Below are 21185 nucleotides of genomic sequence, written 5' to 3' on the forward strand. Positions count from 1 at the left end.
GTCTGAAGCCCCCACGGTTCCCCCCTGGTTGTTACAGCTGGGCTCCCACAGCTGGCTTCCCTCGGTCACCCAGAGGCCACTAGTCCTGCCCCAGCCTCCATCACTGCCTGTGAATCAGGATCAGCCCAGTGGGTCTTCCTTCAGGGCTAGGCTCCCTTGGGGACAGAAGGAGTGGGGTCCATCCTCGGGAGGCCAAGGGATTGGGTGACATCGAGGGCAGGAGGCCCCATCCTGCACTGTTGGGGTCGCAGTGGAGAAGGGCCAGAGGATGGGGCCTAGCCCTGGGATGCTAGAGAAGAGGGGCCCCAGAACCGCCTTTGGCTGGGGAAGGGGGAGGGGAGATGGGGCAGGCTTGGCCCTGACTTTGGGGGGGCCCAGCCGCAGGGAGCCGGCGGTACCTGGGCGGGGTGGCAGGTGCCCGGCCCGCAGGGCAGGGCAGAGTTTGCTCTTTGCTCTCTGTAGCACCTTGGACACCGGCGAGGCCTCGTTCCTCCTGCCACACCTTCCAAGGAGCACAAAGCACCTGACACGGGTGCCTTTTCCTAAGAAGGTACAGAAGCCCTGGGCCGGAGGCAGTGAATCCCAGCCTCAGTTTCCCCATCTGGAGAACGAGACCATTGTTCACAACCTGGCGGTGGCCGGTGGACTCGGGACTGTGCCCGATAGGCAGCGGGCACCCAGACGGAGGTGACGAGGCCCCGGCCCCCCAAGGCCACCAGCTGAACCCCCAGAGCATAAGCCAGAGGGTCACAGGGGCCACACTGGCAGAGGGGATGCTCCCCGGGCCAGGAATGCAGGACTCCAGCTCCCCAAGGAGGCACCTGCAGGCGTGAGGCAGTCAACGCTGCAGACACAGCAGCCAGAGTTCCGGTCGGGGGAGCTGGTGAGAGGCCCCAGGGACCCCACAGTGTCGGCCCCAGGGACCCCACAGTGTCGGCCCCAGAGCCTCAGGCCAACTCGGGGACTCCCGAGAACCTTCTTTGCTCCTGCTTCTGCGGCCCAAGCCTGGTGCACAGACACACGTGCGTGAACACGGACACACGTGCACAGAGACGCAGACCTACACACACCTGCACACACTCAGACACACACCTGCACACGTGCTCAGGCCCACAGACGTGCAGACACACACATGCCAAAGACAGAAACGCCAGCTTAGGGGAAAGGATGCACCTTTTCTTGTTTAACAAAATAAATTAAATATACGAAGCTTCAGCTCAAAATCTATATAAAATTACAGAGGTCTGGGGCTGCCACCGGCAGTGGGACATGGGTGTGTGGCCCCCCGAGGTCGGGCCATTCGGTTGGCCATCAGGCCAGGTGCATCCCGGCCCAGGGACAGGCCGGGTCTGTGGCGCCACCTTCCTTCCAGCATTAATATTATTATCTTAATTTCTTAAATATAAATATCGAGGGCCCTTATCTCTGGCAGTGTGAGGCCGGGCGGGGCAGGGTCACCCCGGGGCCGGGCTCCGGCCTCTCGGGACGCGGCGGGGACCGCTGTGCCTGACCTCCTGGCCCAGGGTCCCCGGGGCGGGGAGGGTGGGGAGGGGGACTCCCGGACACCCAGACGCGTGGTGGCAGAAATAGCCGCCCCTCCCCCCGCGGAGGCCTGGGCAGGGACGCAGGCGGCAGGCACAGGGCAGGGGGCGGGAAGTCTCGGTTCGCGAAGCCAGGGTGCCTCTCAGATCTCCTGCCAGGCGCGGGGAGGGGTGGCTTGACCGTGGTCCCTGTGAAATCCTCACAGGAGCCAAGGGATTCCTTCATCAACTAGCACGCTGCTACATGCACACTGCAAAGTTACAAACACGGGCCTTCCCCAAAGCGTCTCGGTCTGAGGGTGTGTGTGTGTGTGTGTGTGTGTCCAGAGCCAGGTCATACGTGTGTGTGTGTCCTACACACCGGGCACCCAGGGTGCTGGCCGCACCTCCTGCCTGTGGTCCGTCTCCCTCGGTGGCCCTCTCCCCCAGCCTGCCCACCTTGACCTCCACGTGCCCACCCCCACGGCACCGAGAGCTGCCGCGGGCTGGCGCCCCAGAGGTGTCGCCGTCTAGCACTGGTAGTGGATGTGCTGGTGCTGGTGAACCTTGCCCTCCACGTGAGAGTGCGTGTGCGTGTGCGTGTGCGTGTGCACGTCCGTGTAGAGCTTGGGGTAGAGTCTGGGACCGGCAGACGGGCCGGGGCCCAGCAGGTGTTGGGGCCCTGCCGGAGGCCCCAGCTCCTCACACGGCCCCACACCGGGGGCGGTGCCGAGGGCGGAGGGCACAGGAAGGTCCTTGTCCCCACCACGGTCGCGGGCAGTCGCGGGCAGACGGTGTGCGGGCAGAGGAGGGGCAGGCACGGGCGCACACGGCTTCTTCTTGGCCTGGCAGAGCCACAGGAGCACGGTGCCCAGGATGAAGACGGCGCCGGCCGGGATGCCGATAACCACGGGCCACGGCAAGCTAGCGGTCGAGGACGAGGGGGCCACGGGCGGCCCTGGTGGCTTGGGGTCTGCAAGAGGGACCGAGGAGGGGGGTGGGGAGGGGAACGGCGCCACGGGTCCCGGCGACAAGAGGCCGGCCCGCGGCACGGAGGGGCCCCGGGGCCGGGAGCAGGCGCACGCACCTGGCAGCACGGTGAGGAAGGCGCTGCGGAAGCTGTAGCCCATGGTGTTGGCGCCCAGGCAGATGTACATGCCCGCGTCGTCCTGGCGGGCGCGGGTGATGAGCAGCTTGTTGAGGTAGGAGCCGTCGGGCCGCGACCACACGTCGCCCGTGGGCAGCACCACGAACTTCTGGCCGCCCACATCGATGGTGGAGTTGTAGCGGCCCTCGGTGCCGTACTCCACGCGCTTCAGCCATTGGATCACCGGCTTCACGTCGCTGCGCACTTTGCACTGGAAGGACGTGGTGCCCCCGAAGTCCACCGTCGTGTTCACGGGGTGCGTGCCCGTGAGGACAGGCTTGGAGCGCGTCCGCTCTGCGCGAGGACACAGCGCGTCGGCACTCGCCCCGGGCACCGCCAGCTCCCCGCCACCCCCCCCCCCCCCCCCGGGCCTGGCACTCACGGATCACGTCCACCTTGTAGGTTGCGTTGATGGCGCCCGCCCGGTTCGACACGCGACACGTGTACTTGCCGCTGTCCTCGGGACGCAGGTTTTTCAGGCTCAGCGTCCACTTCTTCCTGTGCTCGCCGGCCTCCAAGCCCGTCAAGGCCTGGTCATCCTTCATCCACATGATGTCGGGCCGTGGGTGCCCACTGGCCACGCACTTGAGCCGCACGGAGCTGCCCACCGGCCGCGCGATCACCCGGCGCCTCATCTTGGAGGGCTGTGTGAAGCGGGGCCGTGCTGCGGGACGGGGCGGCACCGAGGTCAGCAAGGCACCCGGCAGGCCAGCCCCCCACCCGCGCCCGAGGGGAAGGGAGACGCCGGCCCCATCTCACCCCACTGCTTGCCGGCCGGGTCCTCCTGGCCCCCAGAAGGGCCGTCGTGCCCCAGACGCTCCCTTCCCGGGCCAGTGTCATCTGCAGAGACGAGGGCACGTGAGAAGGGCCCCGGCCTTGGGCCCAGCTGGGAAAGCTCTAGAAACACAACTGGGAGCCCTTGGGAGCACACCCGCATCTCAGAATCCCAGAGACAGCTGGGAAGAGCGGCCCGCCCAGCCTACCCCCTGGGTGCAGGTGACCCCAACAGAGCTGGCCGCCCGCCCCCACCCCTCCGGCTCCGGGGGGTCTGCAAGGCCAGTGGGAGGAGGGGGCCAGCCCCGCCGGCAGCTGCAGTAACCCTAGCCCACATCAAGGCGCCGAGGCCTTGGTGAGCTGACATGGCTCACATACCACCTAGTCGTCCTCCCCTTTCAGAGGACAGTGGGGGGGACACGCACAGGGTTCCCATTCCACAGTCCGGAGCAGGGGCCCCGCGGGGGTGGGGCAGGCTGAGGAATGCCCCTCCCGTGACAGCCGCCTCCACCCAGCCCGGGACCCAGTGAGGGGGTGGCACAGGTCAGGCTCCCCCTTTGTGAGACGGCCGCCACGGCTCGGAGGGAGCCTGCCCCGGGGAGCCCCAGCCCCGGGGAGCCCCACCCCTGGGGCCCGTGGGGGCAGGGCCAGCCATGCGCCTGGTACATGTGTACCGGAGGGTGTGTCGCCGGGGACCCCGCCAGTCCCCAAGCCTGGGCCCCAGAGGCAAAAGAGAACAGAAGGCCCTGGGCGGCCCCTCTGAACTCTGAAATCTGAGCCTCAAAGTGAGAGCCGACACCCAGGGCCGTCAGCCCGCCCAGCCCGCCCTTCAGTGGGACCACCACCCTGGGGCTCCCCCACGCCCACTCCTGCCGCCCCCTAGCCAGCCTCAGTCTCCCGGTCAGCAGAACCTTTGGAAGGAGGGGGACCCCGAGGTACAGGCCTGAGAAGGAGCAGGGGCCCCGGGGCCGGGGGTGACGACAGAGATCAAGCCCCTGTCCTGGGCCCGGAGGAGGCAGGCAGGGACGGGTCTCATCCTGGGAGGCAGGGGGCTGAGCTCAGGCAGGGATGGGGCGGGGTGGGGCGGGGGGCCGGGGTGTGCTGACTCAGGGCTCACAGGGCGCAGCCCTGGCCCGGCCCGCCCCCACGCGCCCTGGCACGGCCACCACTGACCCATCACGATGAGGGTATAGTTGACGCTGAGGCTGCCGAAGCCGTTGGTGGCCTTGCACACGTAGGCGCCAGCATCGTCTCGCTCGACCTCCTTCACCTTCAGGCCCTGGGGCAGCACGCGGAAGCGGCTCCAGCCGCCGTGGATTGTGCGGCCATCCTTGGTCCACATGGTGAGCGGTGGCGGGTCCCCCTCCACGGGGCACTGCAGCCTCACGGTGCGGCCCAGACGGGCCACCTGCCTCGAAACCACCTTGTCCGCCATCCTCGGGGGGCCTGCGGGCGGGCCAGAGGGCTCAGTCAGAGAGGAGGGGGCTGGCAGGTAGTCAGGGGTCCAGGCAGGCAGGGCTGCTGGGAGCCAGGGGAAGGGGGCCGTCCCCGTCGGGTCCCCACCCAGGACTCCACACAGACACACCTGCCCGGCACAGACCCGGGGCGGCGGGGGGGGGGGGGGGGGGGGGCCTGAAGCCCGGGGCCCTGCTCCCAGGCCACAGCAGCTGGCGTTCACCCTGGACCCACCGCACGCCAAGCCCACGCCCACGGAGCTCCCAGGCTCTGGCTCACGCCCCCCCCAGCACCCGTCACGTACGTTGTAGTCAAGATACAGGTTGGCTGGAGCGGGTCACCCAGGGCGCATGCTCGCAGGCGAGCCAGAGCGGCCCCTCACTGCCTCCCATACACAGCGAGTGTCCGCGCGTGCGGCCTGTGAGCGAGTCCATGCGGCACGAACAGGCGTGGCCGGTGGCCCACGTTTGCGCCCGTGTGTGCGTGGGCCCCACCTGCCCGGGTCCGCCTGCAGGGCCGAAGGCTCTGCTGTTCCCAGTCACACCACACCGGGTGGCTCATCCCTGGGCGGGGGCGGGGAGGGGAGCAGGACCCCAAGGCCCTGGGGTCAGAGGGCGAGGAGCAAGGTGCCAGGCCTAAGTGCAAGGTTCCCGTCCGGTGGCAGCCACTGCCCACTGCGCCCCAACGGGAGAAGCCTGAGCTGTGGGCTGAGGCCATGGGGCCCCTGAGCAACGAGAAGGCCACCCTCACCCGTGAGTCTCGGGCCAGCTTCAGCACCTCTGTGCCCGAGTGCAGGGGTGGTGGGGGTGACCAGGATGCGGGGAAGGACGCTGCGGGTGTCCGAAAGAAGCAGGGCCGTCTCCTGGCCAACCCTCAGGTCCCCTGTCCCATGCCTGTGCCTCGAGCCTGGGCCAGTCTGCAGCCACAGGGGTGCCGGCCTCCGACAGTCACCCCACCCACCGTACCCGCCCCCCCCCCCCCCCAGACCAGGAGAGGCAGCCACAGGCACCCGGCTGCCCTTCCTAGCTCCGGAGACCCCACCCTCCAGCTGTGGGCAAGGGGAATTCACCCCACACTGTGGCCACTCGGGCCGGGAGGGCCGGCATCCCATCCCGGCCTCACGGAGGTGCCGGGAGGCGGCCGCTGCTCCGAGAGGCTATCGCCACGGGGCCTGAGGGCAGCATGTGTTTTTAATAAGCAGCTGGTATTCCCTCAACATGCAATTACCAGCTGGCTACCTTAGCGGCCTTTGCGTCCAGGACCCAAAGTGCTTCCGCGGGCTCTTTGGAGGCTCAAGCGGCGGCTTCCTGTCTGTCACCTCCCACCCCCAGGGGACCCTTGCAGAGCACAGCCCCTCACCACTGGTCTGCAGGTGCTGGGGGGCGGTGGGGGCTGGTCCCCATGTGGATAGACCAGGGTCCGGGCGGGGAGGGGTCCTGAGCTCCGACTCCAGCTTCGCTGGGGGGACGGGGGAAGTGGGGGACACAGCAACGCTGGGCCATTCCCTCTACGACTCCAAACAGAAAGGGGGCTAGAGGTTGTGGGCGCCGGCCTCCCCAGCCCCCACCCACAATCTCGCCCACGCCTGCTGCCACACGCCACCCACCAAGCCCACACCCAGACTTGCAGCAACACTTCTTCCCTGCACCCATATTCTGCCTCCACTGGGGTCCCCCTGCTCCTGTCGTGGGGCCCCTAACCGCGCACCGTGGGCCCCAGGCCATCTCAGCACTCCCAGCCAGCCCCCTCCTCACCAGAACCCCAGTATCCCTGGAAAGGGCGGGAAGAACAGGGAGGGCCCTGAGACCCGCCGCCCCCTAATTTCTCAACTGTCTGCGGGGCCCCCCAACCGCCCAGGGTCCCGGCCTCGTTCCCAGGCAGGCCCTGTCCGACACCTGTCACTCTTCAAAGGGGCCTCCCAGGCCGCAGGACAAAGAGGGCACCACCACCCCCACCCCCCAGCCCCCCCCCCGTGCCCTGGGCCTCGCAAGCTGACACCTGGGCACACAGACGTGTGCACACACAGACGCACGAACTGCCTGGAAAGTGCAGGGGGACAGAACACTGCCTGGCCTGAGGGGCAGTGTCCCTCTCCACCTCTGCCTGTCCAACCCCATCCTGGGGGCACGACATGGGGCTGGCCCGACACTTCCGCCCTGGGAGGAACCTGCCTCAGTGACAGAGAAAGGACCCATCTGACAGTGGTTGAGGGGGTTGGGGGGGGGGGTCCACCTCCAGCCCAGCCCCCTCTGCACCAGGCAGGAGTTTGACGAGCTGAGGGACCAGGCATCTACTGGGCCTCAGAGGCCACGGGCCCCCTTGGAAACTGTGGAGAGGGAGGAGGACAGAGCCAACTGCCAGACGGACCGGAAGTGTGGCCCCGAGGGCCGGCCCGCAAGCAGGACAGGGGACAGGCAGGCCGGCAGCCAGAGGCCCCAGCTGGAGCCAGCCTTATCCTAAAGCAAACAGCCCCCTTCCCCTCCCCCGGGCCAGCCCTGCCCCACCCCCACCTGAGCTCTACTGGACCCCAGGCCAGGCCTGCCCTGCCCCCTCCAAGCCCTGCCTTTGCGGAGACCCCAGCAGGCTCACAGGAGGGAGGCCCGCCCCCCCCCCCCCCCCACCCCCCCCCCGATTCCTGGGAATTTTGGCCGCCAGCACCACGGCCACAGCTCTATATTTAGCCTGGGAAACACAAGCCCCCATTGTTCCACCTGGTCAGGGTGTCCAACCCACTCAGCCAGGGGGAAACTGAGGCAAGAGCTGAGAGAGATGGGCGCCTGGAGGGCATGTGGGTGGGGGAGGCAGCCGGTTTCCCGTCCCCTCCCAGGAGGAAAGCCTGACAGCTCCAGGGCAGCCTGGGGGCCCTGGCACCAAGGCCCTGGTCTCCTCTGGGGTCCTTCCAGCCAGCGTCAGCCCCTCCTCCCGTGAGCACCACCGCCAGAAGGCCCATCCCTGCACACGGCCCAAGCCACAGCCCTGGGAAGTTTGGAGCATGGGGAGGAGGTAGACGGTCACACGGGGCGGGCAGACACGGGGGTAAGAGGCTGGGGCTGGGTCTCACCCCTCAAGGGGGCTGAACATCAAGGTGGTAGACAGGGTCACCACATCCCCCTTCCTCCCTCTATCTTCCCTGCCCTCCTCCCCCACAGCCGTGAAAACATGGCCAGGAACAGGGGTGCCCGGAGAGGCCAGGGTGCGGCAACCCGGACGGCCCCACACATCCAGGCTTCCTAGCTGCCGTCCAGAACTCAGGTGTCAAGGGCACGTCCCTTCACACCATCTCCCCGACACGCCATCCCTCAAGATGCACAGGCTGTCCCCCGGATGCACAGGCTGTCCCCAGACGCACAGGCTGTCCCCCGGACACTGTCCCCCAGACACACAGGCTGTCCCCAGACGCACAGGCTGTCCCCAGACACTGTCCCTCAGATATACAGGCTGTCCCCCCAGGTGCTGTCCCCCAGACACACAGGCTGTCCCCCAGATGCACAGGCTGTCCCCCAGACGCACAGACTGTCTCCAGATGCACAGACTGTCCCCCGGACACTGTCTCCCAGACGCACAGGCTGTCCCCAGATGCACAGGCTGTCCCCAGACGTACAGGCTGTCCCCCAGACACTGTCCCCAAGACACACAGGCTGTCCCCAGACGCACAGGCTGTCCCCAGACACTGTCCCTCAGATACACAGGCTGTCCCCCAGATGCACAGGCTGTCCCTCCAGGTGCTGTCCCCCAGACACACAGGCTGTCCCCCAGATGCTGTCCCCCCACACATGCCGTCCCCCAGAAGCAACATCCCTCAGGTGCTGCCCCCCAAGATGCACACACTCTCCCCGCAGACAGTCCCCCAAGTACACACACACACAACCAGACACACTCCTACAGTGGACGCAGACCCCTCACCCCAGGATGCAGCACACCTTGGAGCACTGTGCACACACCCCGAAGCCCACACCCCCTTGCCCCATCCGGCTCCCCCAGCTATAGCACAAGGAGGTCCCGCCATCACCCCAGACGACGCCTCTCCCATCCGTGGGCCCCGGCAGGGCCAAAGGGGTGGGGGCGCTGGGAGGAACCGAGAGACAGGGACAGACCCTGACCGTTTTCACAGGCCCTCGGGGGCCGCCTGAAACTCAGCACGCACACCCCCCCAACCCTCACGGCCTGTGCGCTGCCTGCCCTCCTGTTACACCTTCCCAATCGAGCCCCGGAATGTCAAATACCGATGTAGTGCAGTTAGTGTTTTGAAAAAGCACACGCGTGCAGAAGATTCTACGAGCCGATACACCTTCCCAACACCCCCCTTCCCTGCCCTCCCGCGGGGCCTGACATGCCCCTTTCGGGGTGGCCCGCCCTGGCCACGCCACCTGCACCACCCCCAAGCCCCCTGCTCTGTTCAGGTCCGTCTAGGGCCTCTAGAGCCTCTGCCTCTCCCCGCTGCCCATGGCGCTTGTGATCTGCTGACCCCGAGCCCCCTCCTTGAGAGGAGCCGGGCCAGACGCCGCCCCTCCCAGGGCCCACATGCCAGGGAGCCTCACATCATCGCAGCCCCCAACCCCGCGGCCACGGACACAGTGGCAGCGAGGGTGTGCCAGAACCACTTGGCCGGCACGCCACGGCCAGCTCCACTCCTGGTAGCCCCTGAGAAGCCCCAGAAATTTCCAGCCGGCAGGTAATTCTCTGGCTGGGGGGTAGGTGGTCGTCAGGCTGACCACACTGGCACTGGCTGCGAAGTGACTTCGGGCAGCCACCAGCGGCCCCCGGAGGCCTCCCTCCTGGAGAGGTCAAGCGGCCCCAGAGGGAGGGCAGGGAAGGGAGGCAGGTCCTGCCCAGCCTGTCTGGACACCCGACACCAGGCAGGCCAGGTGGGCACTCTCTGCGAGACAGGGGCACCTGTGCCGTTCTCCCATGGGGAGCAAGCACCGGCAGGGGGGTGGCTGGGAGGGCCCGGACTCGGTGGCCCTGGGGCCAGTGCCCTCCCCAAGGAGGATACCAACAGGAGGGGCCACAGGTGAGGACCACCACACGGTGGACATGAGAGGCAGGGGCCAGCCTCTGCCCTGGCTCCGAGCCACTCGGGCACACACACGCACACACGTGCACACGCACACACAGGCCCCAGGGCGGCCCCTGGGGGCTGGACCCACAGGGTCTGTGCTGGAACCGGTAGGACCCGAAGGACAGGTGGTTGCCCCAGAAACCAGGCCATTCTGGGTGCAGCAAAGGGACAGACTGACCCACCGAGCAAGGAAGATGGCGGGGGTGCCCAGTCCACCCCACCAGGAGCACGAACTAAGGTGACAGGCTGGATGGGGCCCACCGGGTCTGTTCCCTTCCCTGGAATCCCCCCGGGGGGGCCTCCGGCAGACCCCCGGTTCCAGGGCTCCTCCTCTTTGCCACTCCCGGGGCACACACAAGGGCCACAGAGCATCACCCTGACAGTCCCGCTGCCCCGGGGGAACCCCGCGTAAACCGCCAACAGCTGGCGGCGACCGAGCCAGTGCCCAGACCCGCTGCCACAGAGCCCACCGCGGGGGCCCAGCCGGACACCCCGGTGGCTGTGTCCAGATCTCGCCAAGCCCGCCGCCCAGACTCCAAGCCGACCTCTGCCCGAACCCGCCACCCATCCCCTCTCACAAAAACATCACTCGCCGAGAACCCGTACGGCATCGCCACCTCCCCAGAAGGGCCCGGCCCCACCCCCAGCTGCCAAGGAACCAAGAAGGACCTCGTCCGCTGCGCCTCCCTCACATGCTGGCCCTGGACCCACAGGACAGGGTGACAGGACCAGAGGCCCAGACCACCCAAGGGGCCCTGCCCTGTGGGCTCCGACCCGCACGGCCTCGGAAGAGTGACAGGATGTCTCCCGTGGGCCAGAGGTTGGCCTTTGGGCAGAAGCAACGCTCCACCTACCCTGAGGGCTCAGGCATTAGAGAGCCCCACCCACCCAACAGCCCGGGCAAGCCCCAGCCAGAGAGCCCCACGCTGCCCTCCACACCCGCACTGCCCCCTCCCCCTGCCCACAGCCCGCAGCCCTCTTCTTGAGGACAGGCCAGAGGGCATGAAGCTTGGGCACGGTGGGACCCCTAGAGTCCCTGCAGGCCGCAGGGTGGGCCACCCACCTCTCAAGGAGCACACAGCATCCGGCGCCGGGTCCCAGAGCGAACCCCAAAGTCCCTGTGGGAGTGGGCGGGCCACTGCAGCAGCACAGAGGGGGGCCCAAAGTCCCTGGCCGGTGGCCCCCCCTCTCCTGGGGCTCAGCCCTGTGGGGGCCAGAGGGCATCACTGCCCCGTGGGGTCCCAGGCCACAGTGCAGCGCAGCTCTGTCCCCACTGCCTGCTGCCCCAGGCGCCATTATTTTTTCACAGTGCGGGGCTTGTGTGAATCTCTAACAAACTGGGGCAGGAAGAGAGCGGTTGTTTCCTGCCCAGATGGCAAGCCCTGGGTGTCAGAGGCCTGAGGATGAGGCGCCCTCCTCGTCACAGCTGCCTCTGACATTGCAGGGACAGCTCCCAGAAGCCCCTACCCCACGCGGGTTCTCCCCAAGGGGGCCGGTCCTTGTGGGGCAAAGGCCTGCCAGCCCCCAGGCCTGCCCCCCGGCCACTCAGCGGAGACACGGAGTGTGGAGACCCCAGGACTCCCCACTGGGAGCAGGAAGGCCAGCGCCCTGCCCAGGTGGGAGAGCCCCCAGGCCACCCCCAGCTGCCCCCCCGGTCCTGGCCTATCCCCACAGATGCCCCCAACCCAGCTGCGCCAACGCACCCGCGGCCCCAAGACGTCCACCCCAGCCCACGTGACCTGCCCACCTCTGCCCACACCACACCCCTGCAGGCCTTCCCCCTCCTCACCCGGCCAGTGCCCACCTCTCCTTCCAGGCCGTGGTGCCTGTGCCTCACCCCATCCCCCTCCCCCAACCCCCTCCCCGCCTTCCTGGACTGTGGACTCCCGGCTGCCCAGGACAGTGGGCCCTGCTCCTTGGGCCCCACAGGTGCTGGACACCTGTGGGGCTTGTGCAGGAGCACCCAGTGACCACCACGAGGAAAAGCAGATGGCAGGCAGGGTGGGCCGGCAGCACCGGATGGGGCATCTCTGGGGTCTGGGCACACCCTGCTCTCCACGTGCTGGCCCTGCCGGGGCTGTAGTCACTGGGAAGGCACGGAAGGCCAGCAGGTCAGCAGCAAGGGTCCGGGCCTGCAGGGCCACCGCCTGCCTCAACCCCCCCCCCCCCCCCACGCACCGTAAGCAGTGCCGGAACCCCAAGCCAGAGGCTGAGGCCACTGCCGGGAAAAACCAACATTTCCCCATGGCACTGGGCGGGGGCTGAAGGCCCATTGATTCCCGCACAATGAAGAAGGAGCCCGCGGTAGGAGTTTCCAGGCCCAGCTAAAGGCGACTTTGTTCGCAGCTCCCTCCTCCCCCCAGAGGGGACAGTGATTTATTTTCCCTTCCAGGAGTGGGGCCCGAGACATAAATGGGGCGGCTGGCCGACATCCCCCCTCACAGAGCCTGGGCCCCGCTCCCGTACATCTACCTCAGCTGGGGCTGCACACCGGCCAGCCGCTGCCTGGAGGGGCCGGGGGGGTGGGGGGAGGAGGCCCCCTGCGGCCTGGCCGGAGGCCAAGGTCAGCCGGCGCACACGCACGCCACCACAGCCATCCCGAGGCCCGCACGCCATCCGGCTGGACCTCACACTGGCGGACCCTTCCCCAAACAGCCCTGAGGGTAAGAGGGCACTGTCCTCGTGGAGAGCTGCACCCGGCCGGCAGGCACCCAGGCCCTGGGGTCAGCACTCAGCTCACCCAGGGCACAGCAGCAAGGTCCGGAGGATGGGGAGTGACCTCAAGGGCTGGCTGCCTCATCCTTGGAAAAGCTCAAACGTGGCCACCCTTAAACGGTTTCTTCCAGCGCTGTTTGTGAAAAGGCACTTGGTTCTGAGCCCCTCAAGGTCCCGCTGTGAGAAACCCAAATCCTATCTTTCCTTGAATTTGGAAAAAGCTGTTTGAGACAGACCCACCAGGATTGTGAAACTTTCAGAAAAGGAAACTTTAAAAACACGAGCTGAGTCTAGAGACACAGTGACTCCAGAAAGCGTGACGCATGGGGAGAACGGCTTTCAGGAGCGGCCGGGGTCCCTCTGGGCTGGTCGGCCGGCCTGAAGGTCCGCCGCGCGGCCTGCTTAACCGCAAAGGAGGAAGCGCCCGGGGTGACCTTGCCCCTCAAGTCCAGGTCTGGAGGAGAGGCCAGCACGGTTCAGGGAAAGGGGCTCTCCCCAGCACCCTGCCCCCGATGCCACAGAGGACCCTGCCCTTGGAGAGTGGCTCTCAGCCCCTGCTGCTGCCTGGGCCCCGGCCGCTCCCGGACAGGGCTAGGCCCAGGGCTGGATCCCAGGCGCAGCCCCGAGGCCAAGGCTCAGGGGAACAGAGCCGGGTGTGGCCCCTCCGAGGGCCCCTTGGCACTGAGGCAGGCCCCGCTGCCCACTGCTGCCCACCATCCGCCACTCCGCCTCGGGCTCCGGCCAGTGGCCAGCCCAGGCCAGCGGGCTCCAGGGCTCCCCGGCTCTGTAGCCAGAGGACAGGCAGGTGTGGGAACAAGGGGAGGCCACGCAGATAAAAGAGGAATCAGAGTCCAGGCCGCCGGCCACCGTGGGGGGTGGGGGGGGCCTTGCCGGGCATGACCCGAGTGCCCGCGGTGGCCAGGACGCTGGCGGGCCCAGCCACGCCTGAGCAGCCCCCACCCTCAAGCCAGCCGGCCAGTCCCCGGCCGGGCAGGCGGGGGGGTGCTGTGGCATTAGGCCCACCTGGGCTGCCGCCTGCCACCCAACACCCAAACGTGCCCATATAAGGCCGGGTTGGGCTCGGTGTACCCGCTGGGTGGCGGGGGGAGGGGTGCGAAGCCTCAGAGGACTGGTGGACAGGGCAGGGACAATCCTGAGTGGTCAACACACCCAAAGGGCTGGCCTGGCCCAAGGTCCCGCCTAGCTGAGGGGAGGCCGGTGCGGAACATGGCGGGCAGGAGTCCGTGAACACGTATCTCCCATCATCCAACAGCCAAGGATGTCCCTTGCTGAGCGGTTGGGTGCGGGGGCAAAGGTCCCTCGGGAGACATTCCAGGCCTGCCTTCTTGGGCGTCAGGTGTGTGAGTGCGCATCTAAGTCCTGGCACGGCACACGCCGAAAGACAGTGTGCGGCCTGAAGCAGCGGGTCCTCCGGGCCTGCCTTGAGACGGGCCCCCACCCCCCACACCATGCCGCACCTCCAAGCTCCAGAGACTCAGCGCCCCCCGGCGGGCCCACACACCCCGCACCTTCCTGGGGTGGGCAAGCTCGGGGCACAGGGCTGGGTCACAAGTCCCAGACACCAACGAGGTCGCCTCTGCCCCCAAACCGCACCCTGGCCACTACGGGGGTCTCTGCAGATTCCGCTGTGGCCAAAGAGCCTGCTCCACAAAAGTCCCCAGAGTAACCAGCTGCCCTCAACTTCAGGGACACAGATGGGTGTGTGTGTGTGTGCCCTGAGGGGGACTGAGGCCAGAGCCTACTCAGCCAATCGGTGTGGGGCCCCACAGGTGAGCTGGGGGTGTTAGCATGCAGCCCCAAGGGTGAGCAGGGGGGGATCTGAGGGGGGAATTGGGGGACCCTACAGATGAGCTGAGGGGGCGGGGCGGGCATGGTGAGCCGGGGATGCCCTGTGGGTGAGCTGGGGGCGCCCCATGGGCAGTGTTGGGTGGGGGACCCTGTCGGTCAGGAGACCCGCCAAGCTCTGGGCCAGTAGGGGCGGGGCGCAGGCACGCGCGCCAGCCGGGCACTGTGGCAGGGTTCAGGGCCGGGAGGGAAAGGGGCGGCGCTGGCGCAGGCCGGGGCGCCGGGCTGGGCGCCAGGACTCACCTCGGGCGGCGGCGGCCGGCGGGAGGGCCCCCAGCAGCAGCGGCGGCAGCAGGAGCAACAACGTGGGGCTGGGCGTCATCTTGGCCTGTGCGGACCTGGGGGTGTTGGGGGTCAGTCACTGGCAGGCGGGGTAGGGGTCGCCCCCCTCTAGACTAGGGCCCCGGGGCCGCCGGCACCCCGGTCCTGGGCCGCGGGTTCGGGGTGCGGGCCGCCCCGCCCTCCCTGCCAGCGCCCCGGGCGGAGGAAGCAGCGGCGGGGAGCTCCGTGGGTATCAAAGGCAGACAAAGGGTTTACACTAATTACCGGCCTCCCCCGCCGCCCCCCGTCTCCAAACACCGTCTGGATTCCTGGCGCTTGTAACTCGGGCCCTGCCCGCGGGACACACAACACCGGCGGCCGCGCAGATAATCGCCTGCGCCATTAGCGGACAAATTTGCGCTGGGTGGGGGGGGGGGGGGGGGCCCACGTGGGGTGCAGGGGCGGGGGCGGGGCGCGGACAGGACCACTGGCCCCGCAGGGGCGGCGGCGGCGCGTGCCGGTGCCCCGCGGCCTCGCACCCGGGCGTCCGGCACTCCCCCCACCCCCCAGCCCCGGGCCGGATCGGGGACCCCGGACCCCAGTGCTCCCCAGTCGGCCCTCCCAGTCGGCCCCCCGGGGGTCACGGGCGCGCGCAGAGGCTCACCTCGGCGGGGGCGGGCGGGCAGCGGGGCTCAGGGCCGGGCCCGCGGGACGCGCTGCGTGGTCATCGCCGCCCCGGGCGCCGCACCCCCGGCGCCCCGCGCCCCCCGGGCCCGGCCTCGGGACGGGGCGGCGCTACCTGGGCGCGGGGCGGCTCGGGCCGGGGCCGGGGCCGGGGACCGGGGGCCGGGGACAGCGCGGGCGCGGGGGTGGGGTCCAGGGGCCGGAGGCCGGGGCCGGGGTCCCGGGGCGGCGGGGCGAGGGGCCCGGGGCGCCGCGCCGCGAGGCGTCCTTCCCTGCGGGGCTTTGTCAACTCTCCCCGAGCGAGCGCCGAGCCCGCCGCGCGCCCCGCCCCGACACAACTTCCGTCCAATCGGCGCGCCCCGGCTCGCCCCGCGCCCGCCCCGCGCCCGCCCCGCGCCCAAACTTTCCCCCAATCCTCGCGCGCGCGCCCCGCCCGCCGGGCTCGCGACCTTAACCCTCGCGGTGCGGGCGGCCTGCGGGCGGGGCGGGCTCCCCGGGGCGCGGCCCCGCCCCCAGCCCGAGCCCTCCGCCCGCCCCCTGCCGGCCCGACTCCGCCCAGCCCCCCCCAACCCCGCCATCGTCCCGCCCCCGGCCCAGCCACGCCACGCCCCCCCACGCCCCGCGCGTCTCCGCCGCCCCGGCCTGGCCCCTGCCACCCCGCCCCGCCCCGGCCGGCAGCTCCCCGCCCTGTCCCGCCGCGGCGCCCACCTCTTACCTGCACCCAACCGTGCCTGCGTCAGACGCCCACTGCCGGTGCCCTGGTGGGGCCCGCAGCCAACCCTGACCCCAGGAGGCGCGAACCGGACGGCCGCGGGGCTCTCTGAGAGATTCGAGACCCGGCTCTGACCCCACGGGGCTCTGGGAGGGGGGCACAGGTCTGGGGGATGTGGAGCTTCGAGGTTCAGCTTACCCAGCGGCCGTGAGCGAAGGCAGGTATGTTCTTGCCACCCACCTGGGGGCTTCAGGCCTGTCACCCACTATGATGGCAACAAGGACATTAACAATAACGATAGAGAACAGCGCACGACCCCCAGACCAGGCAGGGGTCTGCTGTCACCTGAAGCAGAGGAAGAAACGCCCGTACAGAGAAGACAGGTAATTTATCCGAGATTTCCCAACCAGCAGTTGGCGCGTCCAGGACCGGAACCACGTGCTGTGGAGTCCAGCTTCCCTGGGGTTCTTTCTGCACACTGCCCCCCCCCACCCCGGCCCCTGCCTGGCCCTACGCCGCACCCTGCGCGCTCTGACCGCCACGCCTCCCCTGCCTGCACCCAGCACGTCTCTCTGACCCTTCTGCACACCGTCTCTGGCCTGTGACTGAGCCTCTGCCCCACTGTCACTTCGCTTGAATGGAGAAATCACCATTTTTCTATAAATTTTTTAAAATTTATTCGTTTATTTCTGAGTGAGAGAGAGAGAGAGCATGAGCGAGTGAGGGGCATAGAGACAGGGAGAGAGAATGCTGAGCCTGGAGTGGACTCGAGCTCACCCAACACAGGGCTCGAACTCGTGAGCAGTGAGATCACAGCCTGAGCCGAAGGCAGATGCTCAGCCGACTGAGCTACCCAGGTGCCCTGAAAAATCACGGTCACGGTGGTGCTCCACAGCAGCCTCTCGGTCCCCTCTGGACTTCCGTCCATGCTGTTGCATCAGGAACCCTGACTAAAGCAACCTCTATCCTCGAAGGAGTCCCCTCTTCCAGGAAGCCTTCCAGAAAAGATTGCAACTGCAGAGGGCTTGAAAACCAACATCCCCAAGGCAGAGGAGAGCTGGGTGAGGGAGTGCCAGCAGCCAGGGTTTGGAGCTATCAAGGCCCACACTGCCCACCCTTCCCAAGTGAGTGAGAAGGCAGGTTCCCAAATCCTGTCTCCGGACCAGGTAGGCACTTCGTGGGTGGGTGGAGGTGAGCCCAGCCCAACCCTGTCCGGCGTGCGCCCTGAGGGAAGGCCTCAAGGGCAGACCTGAGTAGGCTTCCGGCACTTGGACTCAGGCCCCGCAGGTGGGGAGGGAGCACGGAGAGCTGGTTCCAACCCGCCTGAGAAGGAGGGATTGGGCGGGGGGCTGGCACTGGGGGTACAGACAGGCGTTCCCGGACAAGATGGGCAGGCGGGCGGAGGGGTTCTCGGCTACTGCAAAGGCTGCCCTGGACTTCAGGAACAGGTCTGTGAGGAGACACAACCAGAGCGTGAAAGCTCCGACTGGCGTGTAGGCCACCAAAGGCAGGTGTGTGGAAAGGTGGCTGTGACGTCGGGGGAGGTCACACACAAGGAAGTAGGCTGAAGGCGCCGCAGTCAGTGCGGGTGTGAGGGCCAAGGTGGATGCTGGGAGGGGTTACAGGCCGATGAGCAGCCCCGGGTGGGGCGGCAGTCCAGGCAGGTGGGCGAGGAGGTGTGGCCGCCCAGTGGGTACTGGTAGGGCCCCAGAGAGCTGCTCTGGGGTTCGTCCCACGGGACACGCAGGGACACGCTGCCCCCTGGCGGGGGCACAGAACATGGTGGCCCCCACTAAAGAGTACCCAGCTCTCCTTCCCAGCCTCGCCACTTCCACACCCCCAGGCCCACCTTTCGGGGCTCCCCAGGCAGGAGCCAGGGCTGCCTGAATGCCCAGCCCAGGCCACTTCCTCCAGGAAGCCCTCCCGCCGCCAAGCTCCCACTGCCCCTTCCTGACAGCTGCCCTGAAACACCAAACCTGTTTAAATCCTCCCCCTTTAAGACTGAGACTTAGGGCAATTGGCTAACCTCCCTGTCTCGGTCCCCCCGTCTACCATCTGGTCACACAGAGTGGCGGAGTTTCTGTCTCTCACCTGCCTGGCACAGGTGAACCCCCCAAAATATGTTGTTCTTCATAGTATCATTCAAGCATGACACAATGAGCCCCGGCCCTGTGCCAGGTTCTGTCAGGGGGCTAGAGATGTGGGGTTTTGCCAGGAGGATGAGGCCTCAGCCCTCCCACACACACGGCATCGTAACAGCAGGTGTAAGGACTGAGAAATGCGTCAGATGGTGGAAAGCGCTTGGCAGGGAATTGAAACCAGCTGATGTGCAGGCTTCTGCTTCTGCTCCAGATGAAGTAACAGGGACCAGATTCACATGCTCTTGCCCGAAACAGCAAAAAAAAAAAAAAAAAAAAGAAAGAAATATATGTGAAAAATAGCACCCAAAACACAGAGCATCACACAGCAAAGGATAATGATCCTTGAGAGATGGGACACGAGTGAGAAAGACTACAACCATCCCTGCTCCCCTGCTTGGAGAGGGTTTCCAGGGTTCAGGGTAGGCAGTGGGGACCCAGGCAGAGCCCCGAGGTCTCCCTCAGTTGAGGGCATGGAGTGAGGAGTCCCGGGAGGACAAGACGACCAGAGTTCACAGGGCAGAGTCCTGGAGAGGAAATAGCTGTGCAGAGAGGGAGAGATCCCCCAGAGATGCACAGAGGGTCAGCCTCCTGGCTTCAGCTGGCTGCAGGCTGGTACAAGAATTAGAAGGAAAACGCCCACCCAACTTAGAGGAAGAACCGTCCAGAAGGAGGCAAGCCCATAGATGGTGGGAATAGTGTCTGTGTCTGACAGCCAGAGTTGGGAACCTCCTAATTTAAGGGGCATCAGTTAAAGTAGAAAGAAGGGTTTTGCTTCAGTAGCAGAGAAAAATCAACCTTAGACTACATATAGTTGTGGTCCTGCCCAGCAAAGCTTAAAGACAAAACCCAAAAGGGTCACACAAGCTCCAAGTAACTTAACTGCATCCCAGAAACAAACATAAGGACATTTACAGAAATATAAAACTATCCAGCACCCGAAAAGGTAGAATACACAGTGTTTGACATGCAACCAAAAATAATTAGGCATGAAAAGAGGCAAGAAATTATAACCCATAATGAGGGAGAAAATCAATCAAAACTAACTCATATGTGACAAAGATTTTAGAATTGGTAGGCGAGAACGTCCTTTACGCTCCCCGTGACCATATTCCACATGTTCGAGATGCTGGAGGGAAGCCTGAATATGTTAAGGACAGATATGGACGATTTTTTGAAAGCCTCAAATGGAACTTCTGGAAATGAAAATTACAATGTCTGAGATAAAGAATACGTTGAATGGGATTAATAGAATCTTGCACAAGAAACAAATTGTGAGCTTGAAGTCATAGCAATAAAGCCCATCCAAATGAAACACCAAGAGAAAAGTGACTGAAAAGGAAAATGAACTAATTGTCACTGAGCCACTGGGCAACTCCACAAAGGTGAGCTACCGGTGGAGTTGGAGTCTCAGAAGACAGGAGGTGGAAACAGGAAAGAAAATACATTTTAAGAAAATGGCCAGGTTTGTTTTTTTTTTTTTTTACAAATGTAATGAAAAACATAAGCCCACAGTTCCCAAAGCTCAACAAAACTTAAACACAAGAAACATGAAGAAAACTACATTAAAGCTGGTACATCATTCTCAAAATGCTAAAGAACAGTTAAAAAGAGAATAGTGTAAAAGTATCCAGGGGAGCCAAAACAATCTTGGAAAAGAAAACCAAAGCTGGAGGCATCACAATCCCGGACTTCAAGCTGTGTTACAAAGTTGTAAGCATCAAGACAGGATGGTACTGGCACAAAAACAGATTAATGGAACAGAAGAGAGAACCCAGAAATGGACCCACAAACGTACGGCCAACTACTCTTCGACAAAGCAGGAAAGAACATCCAATGGAATCAAGACAGTGTCTTCAGCAAGTGGTGCTGGGAGAACTGGACAGCGACATGCAGAAGAATGAACCTGGACCACTTTCTTACACCAGACACAAAAAGAAACTCAAAATGGATGAAAGACCTAAACGTAAGACAGGAAGCCATCACAATCCTCGAGGAGAAAGCAGGCAACAACCTCTTCGACCTCAGTCACAGCAACTTCTTACTCAATACATCTCCAGAGGCAAGGGAAACAAAAGCAAAAATGAACTATTGGGACCTCCTCAAAATAAAAAGCTTCTGCACAGCGAAGGAAACAATCAGCAAAACTAAAATGCAACTGACAGAATGGGAGAAGATATTTGCAAATGACATATCAGATAAATGGTTAGGATCCAAAATCTACAAAGAACTTATCAAACTCAACACCCAAAAACCAAATAACCCAGTGAAGAAATGGGCAGAAGACACGAACACACTTCTCCAGAAGACATCCAGATGGCCAACAGACACATGAAAAGATGCTCAACATCACTCATCATCAGGGAAATACAAATCGAAACCACAATGAGATAGCACCTCACACCTGTCAGAATGGCTAACATTCACAACTCAGGCAACAACAGATGTTGGCGAGGATGCGGAGAAAGAGGATCTCTTTTGCATTGTTGGTGGAAATGCAAGCTGGTGCAGCCACTCTGGAAAACAGTATGGAGGGTCCTCAAAAAACTAAAAATAGAACTACCCGACGACCCAGCAATTGCACTACTAGGCATTTATCCAAGGGATACAGGTGTGCCGTTTCGAAGGGACACAGGCACCCCCATGTTTATAGCAGCACTATTGACAAGAGCCAAAGTATGGAAAGGGCCCAAATGTCCATCGACGGATGAATGGATAAAGAAAATGTGGTGTATATATATACAACGGAGTATTACTCGGTGATCAAAAAGAATGAAATCTTGCCGTTTGCAACTACGTGGATGGAACTGGAGGGTATTATGCTAGTGAAATTAGTCAGAGAAACACAAAAATC

The 21185-nt window shown here is 64.8% G+C and overlaps 1 protein-coding gene across 2 annotated transcripts; it reads right to left on the bottom strand.

The window, feature by feature from the left end:
• Positions 1-1155: 1155 nt before the first annotated feature.
• Positions 1156-15505, bottom strand: FGFRL1 (fibroblast growth factor receptor like 1). 2 transcript variants are annotated; one of them, XM_047847300.1, is made up of 7 exons: positions 15462-15505; positions 14780-14874; positions 4615-4887; positions 3427-3507; positions 3050-3331; positions 2608-2961; positions 1156-2493 (listed from the first exon to the last, which is right to left on the bottom strand). In XM_047847300.1, the coding sequence occupies exons 2-7, from the start codon at positions 14856-14858 to the stop codon at positions 2051-2053; spliced, it is 1512 nt and encodes a 503-aa protein (XP_047703256.1). In that variant the 5' UTR covers positions 14859-14874; positions 15462-15505; the 3' UTR covers positions 1156-2050. The 2 variants fall into 2 exon arrangements, with proteins under 2 accessions (XP_047703256.1, XP_047703257.1); XM_047847301.1 differs by lacking the exon at positions 15462-15505 and adding an exon at positions 15083-15191.
• Positions 15506-21185: the final 5680 nt, after the last annotated feature.

Source organism: Prionailurus viverrinus, unplaced genomic scaffold (genome assembly GCF_022837055.1).
Source record: "Prionailurus viverrinus isolate Anna unplaced genomic scaffold, UM_Priviv_1.0 scaffold_45, whole genome shotgun sequence".
In the NCBI taxonomy this organism is placed as follows: Eukaryota; Metazoa; Chordata; class Mammalia; order Carnivora; family Felidae; genus Prionailurus; species Prionailurus viverrinus.

Excerpts from the sequence above, each read along its gene's own strand:
- FGFRL1 (XM_047847300.1), bottom strand. The coding sequence starts at position 14,858 with ATGACGCCCAGCCCCACGTTGTTGCTCCTGCTGCCGCCGCTGCTGCTG. Across the intron at positions 3,332-3,426 it reads CCCGGCCGGCAAGCAGTGGG|CACGGCCCCGCTTCACACAG; the intron begins GTGAGATGGGGC and ends CCCGTCCCGCAG. Across the intron at positions 2,962-3,049 it reads CTACAAGGTGGACGTGATCC|AGCGGACGCGCTCCAAGCCT; the intron begins GTGAGTGCCAGG and ends GTCCTCGCGCAG.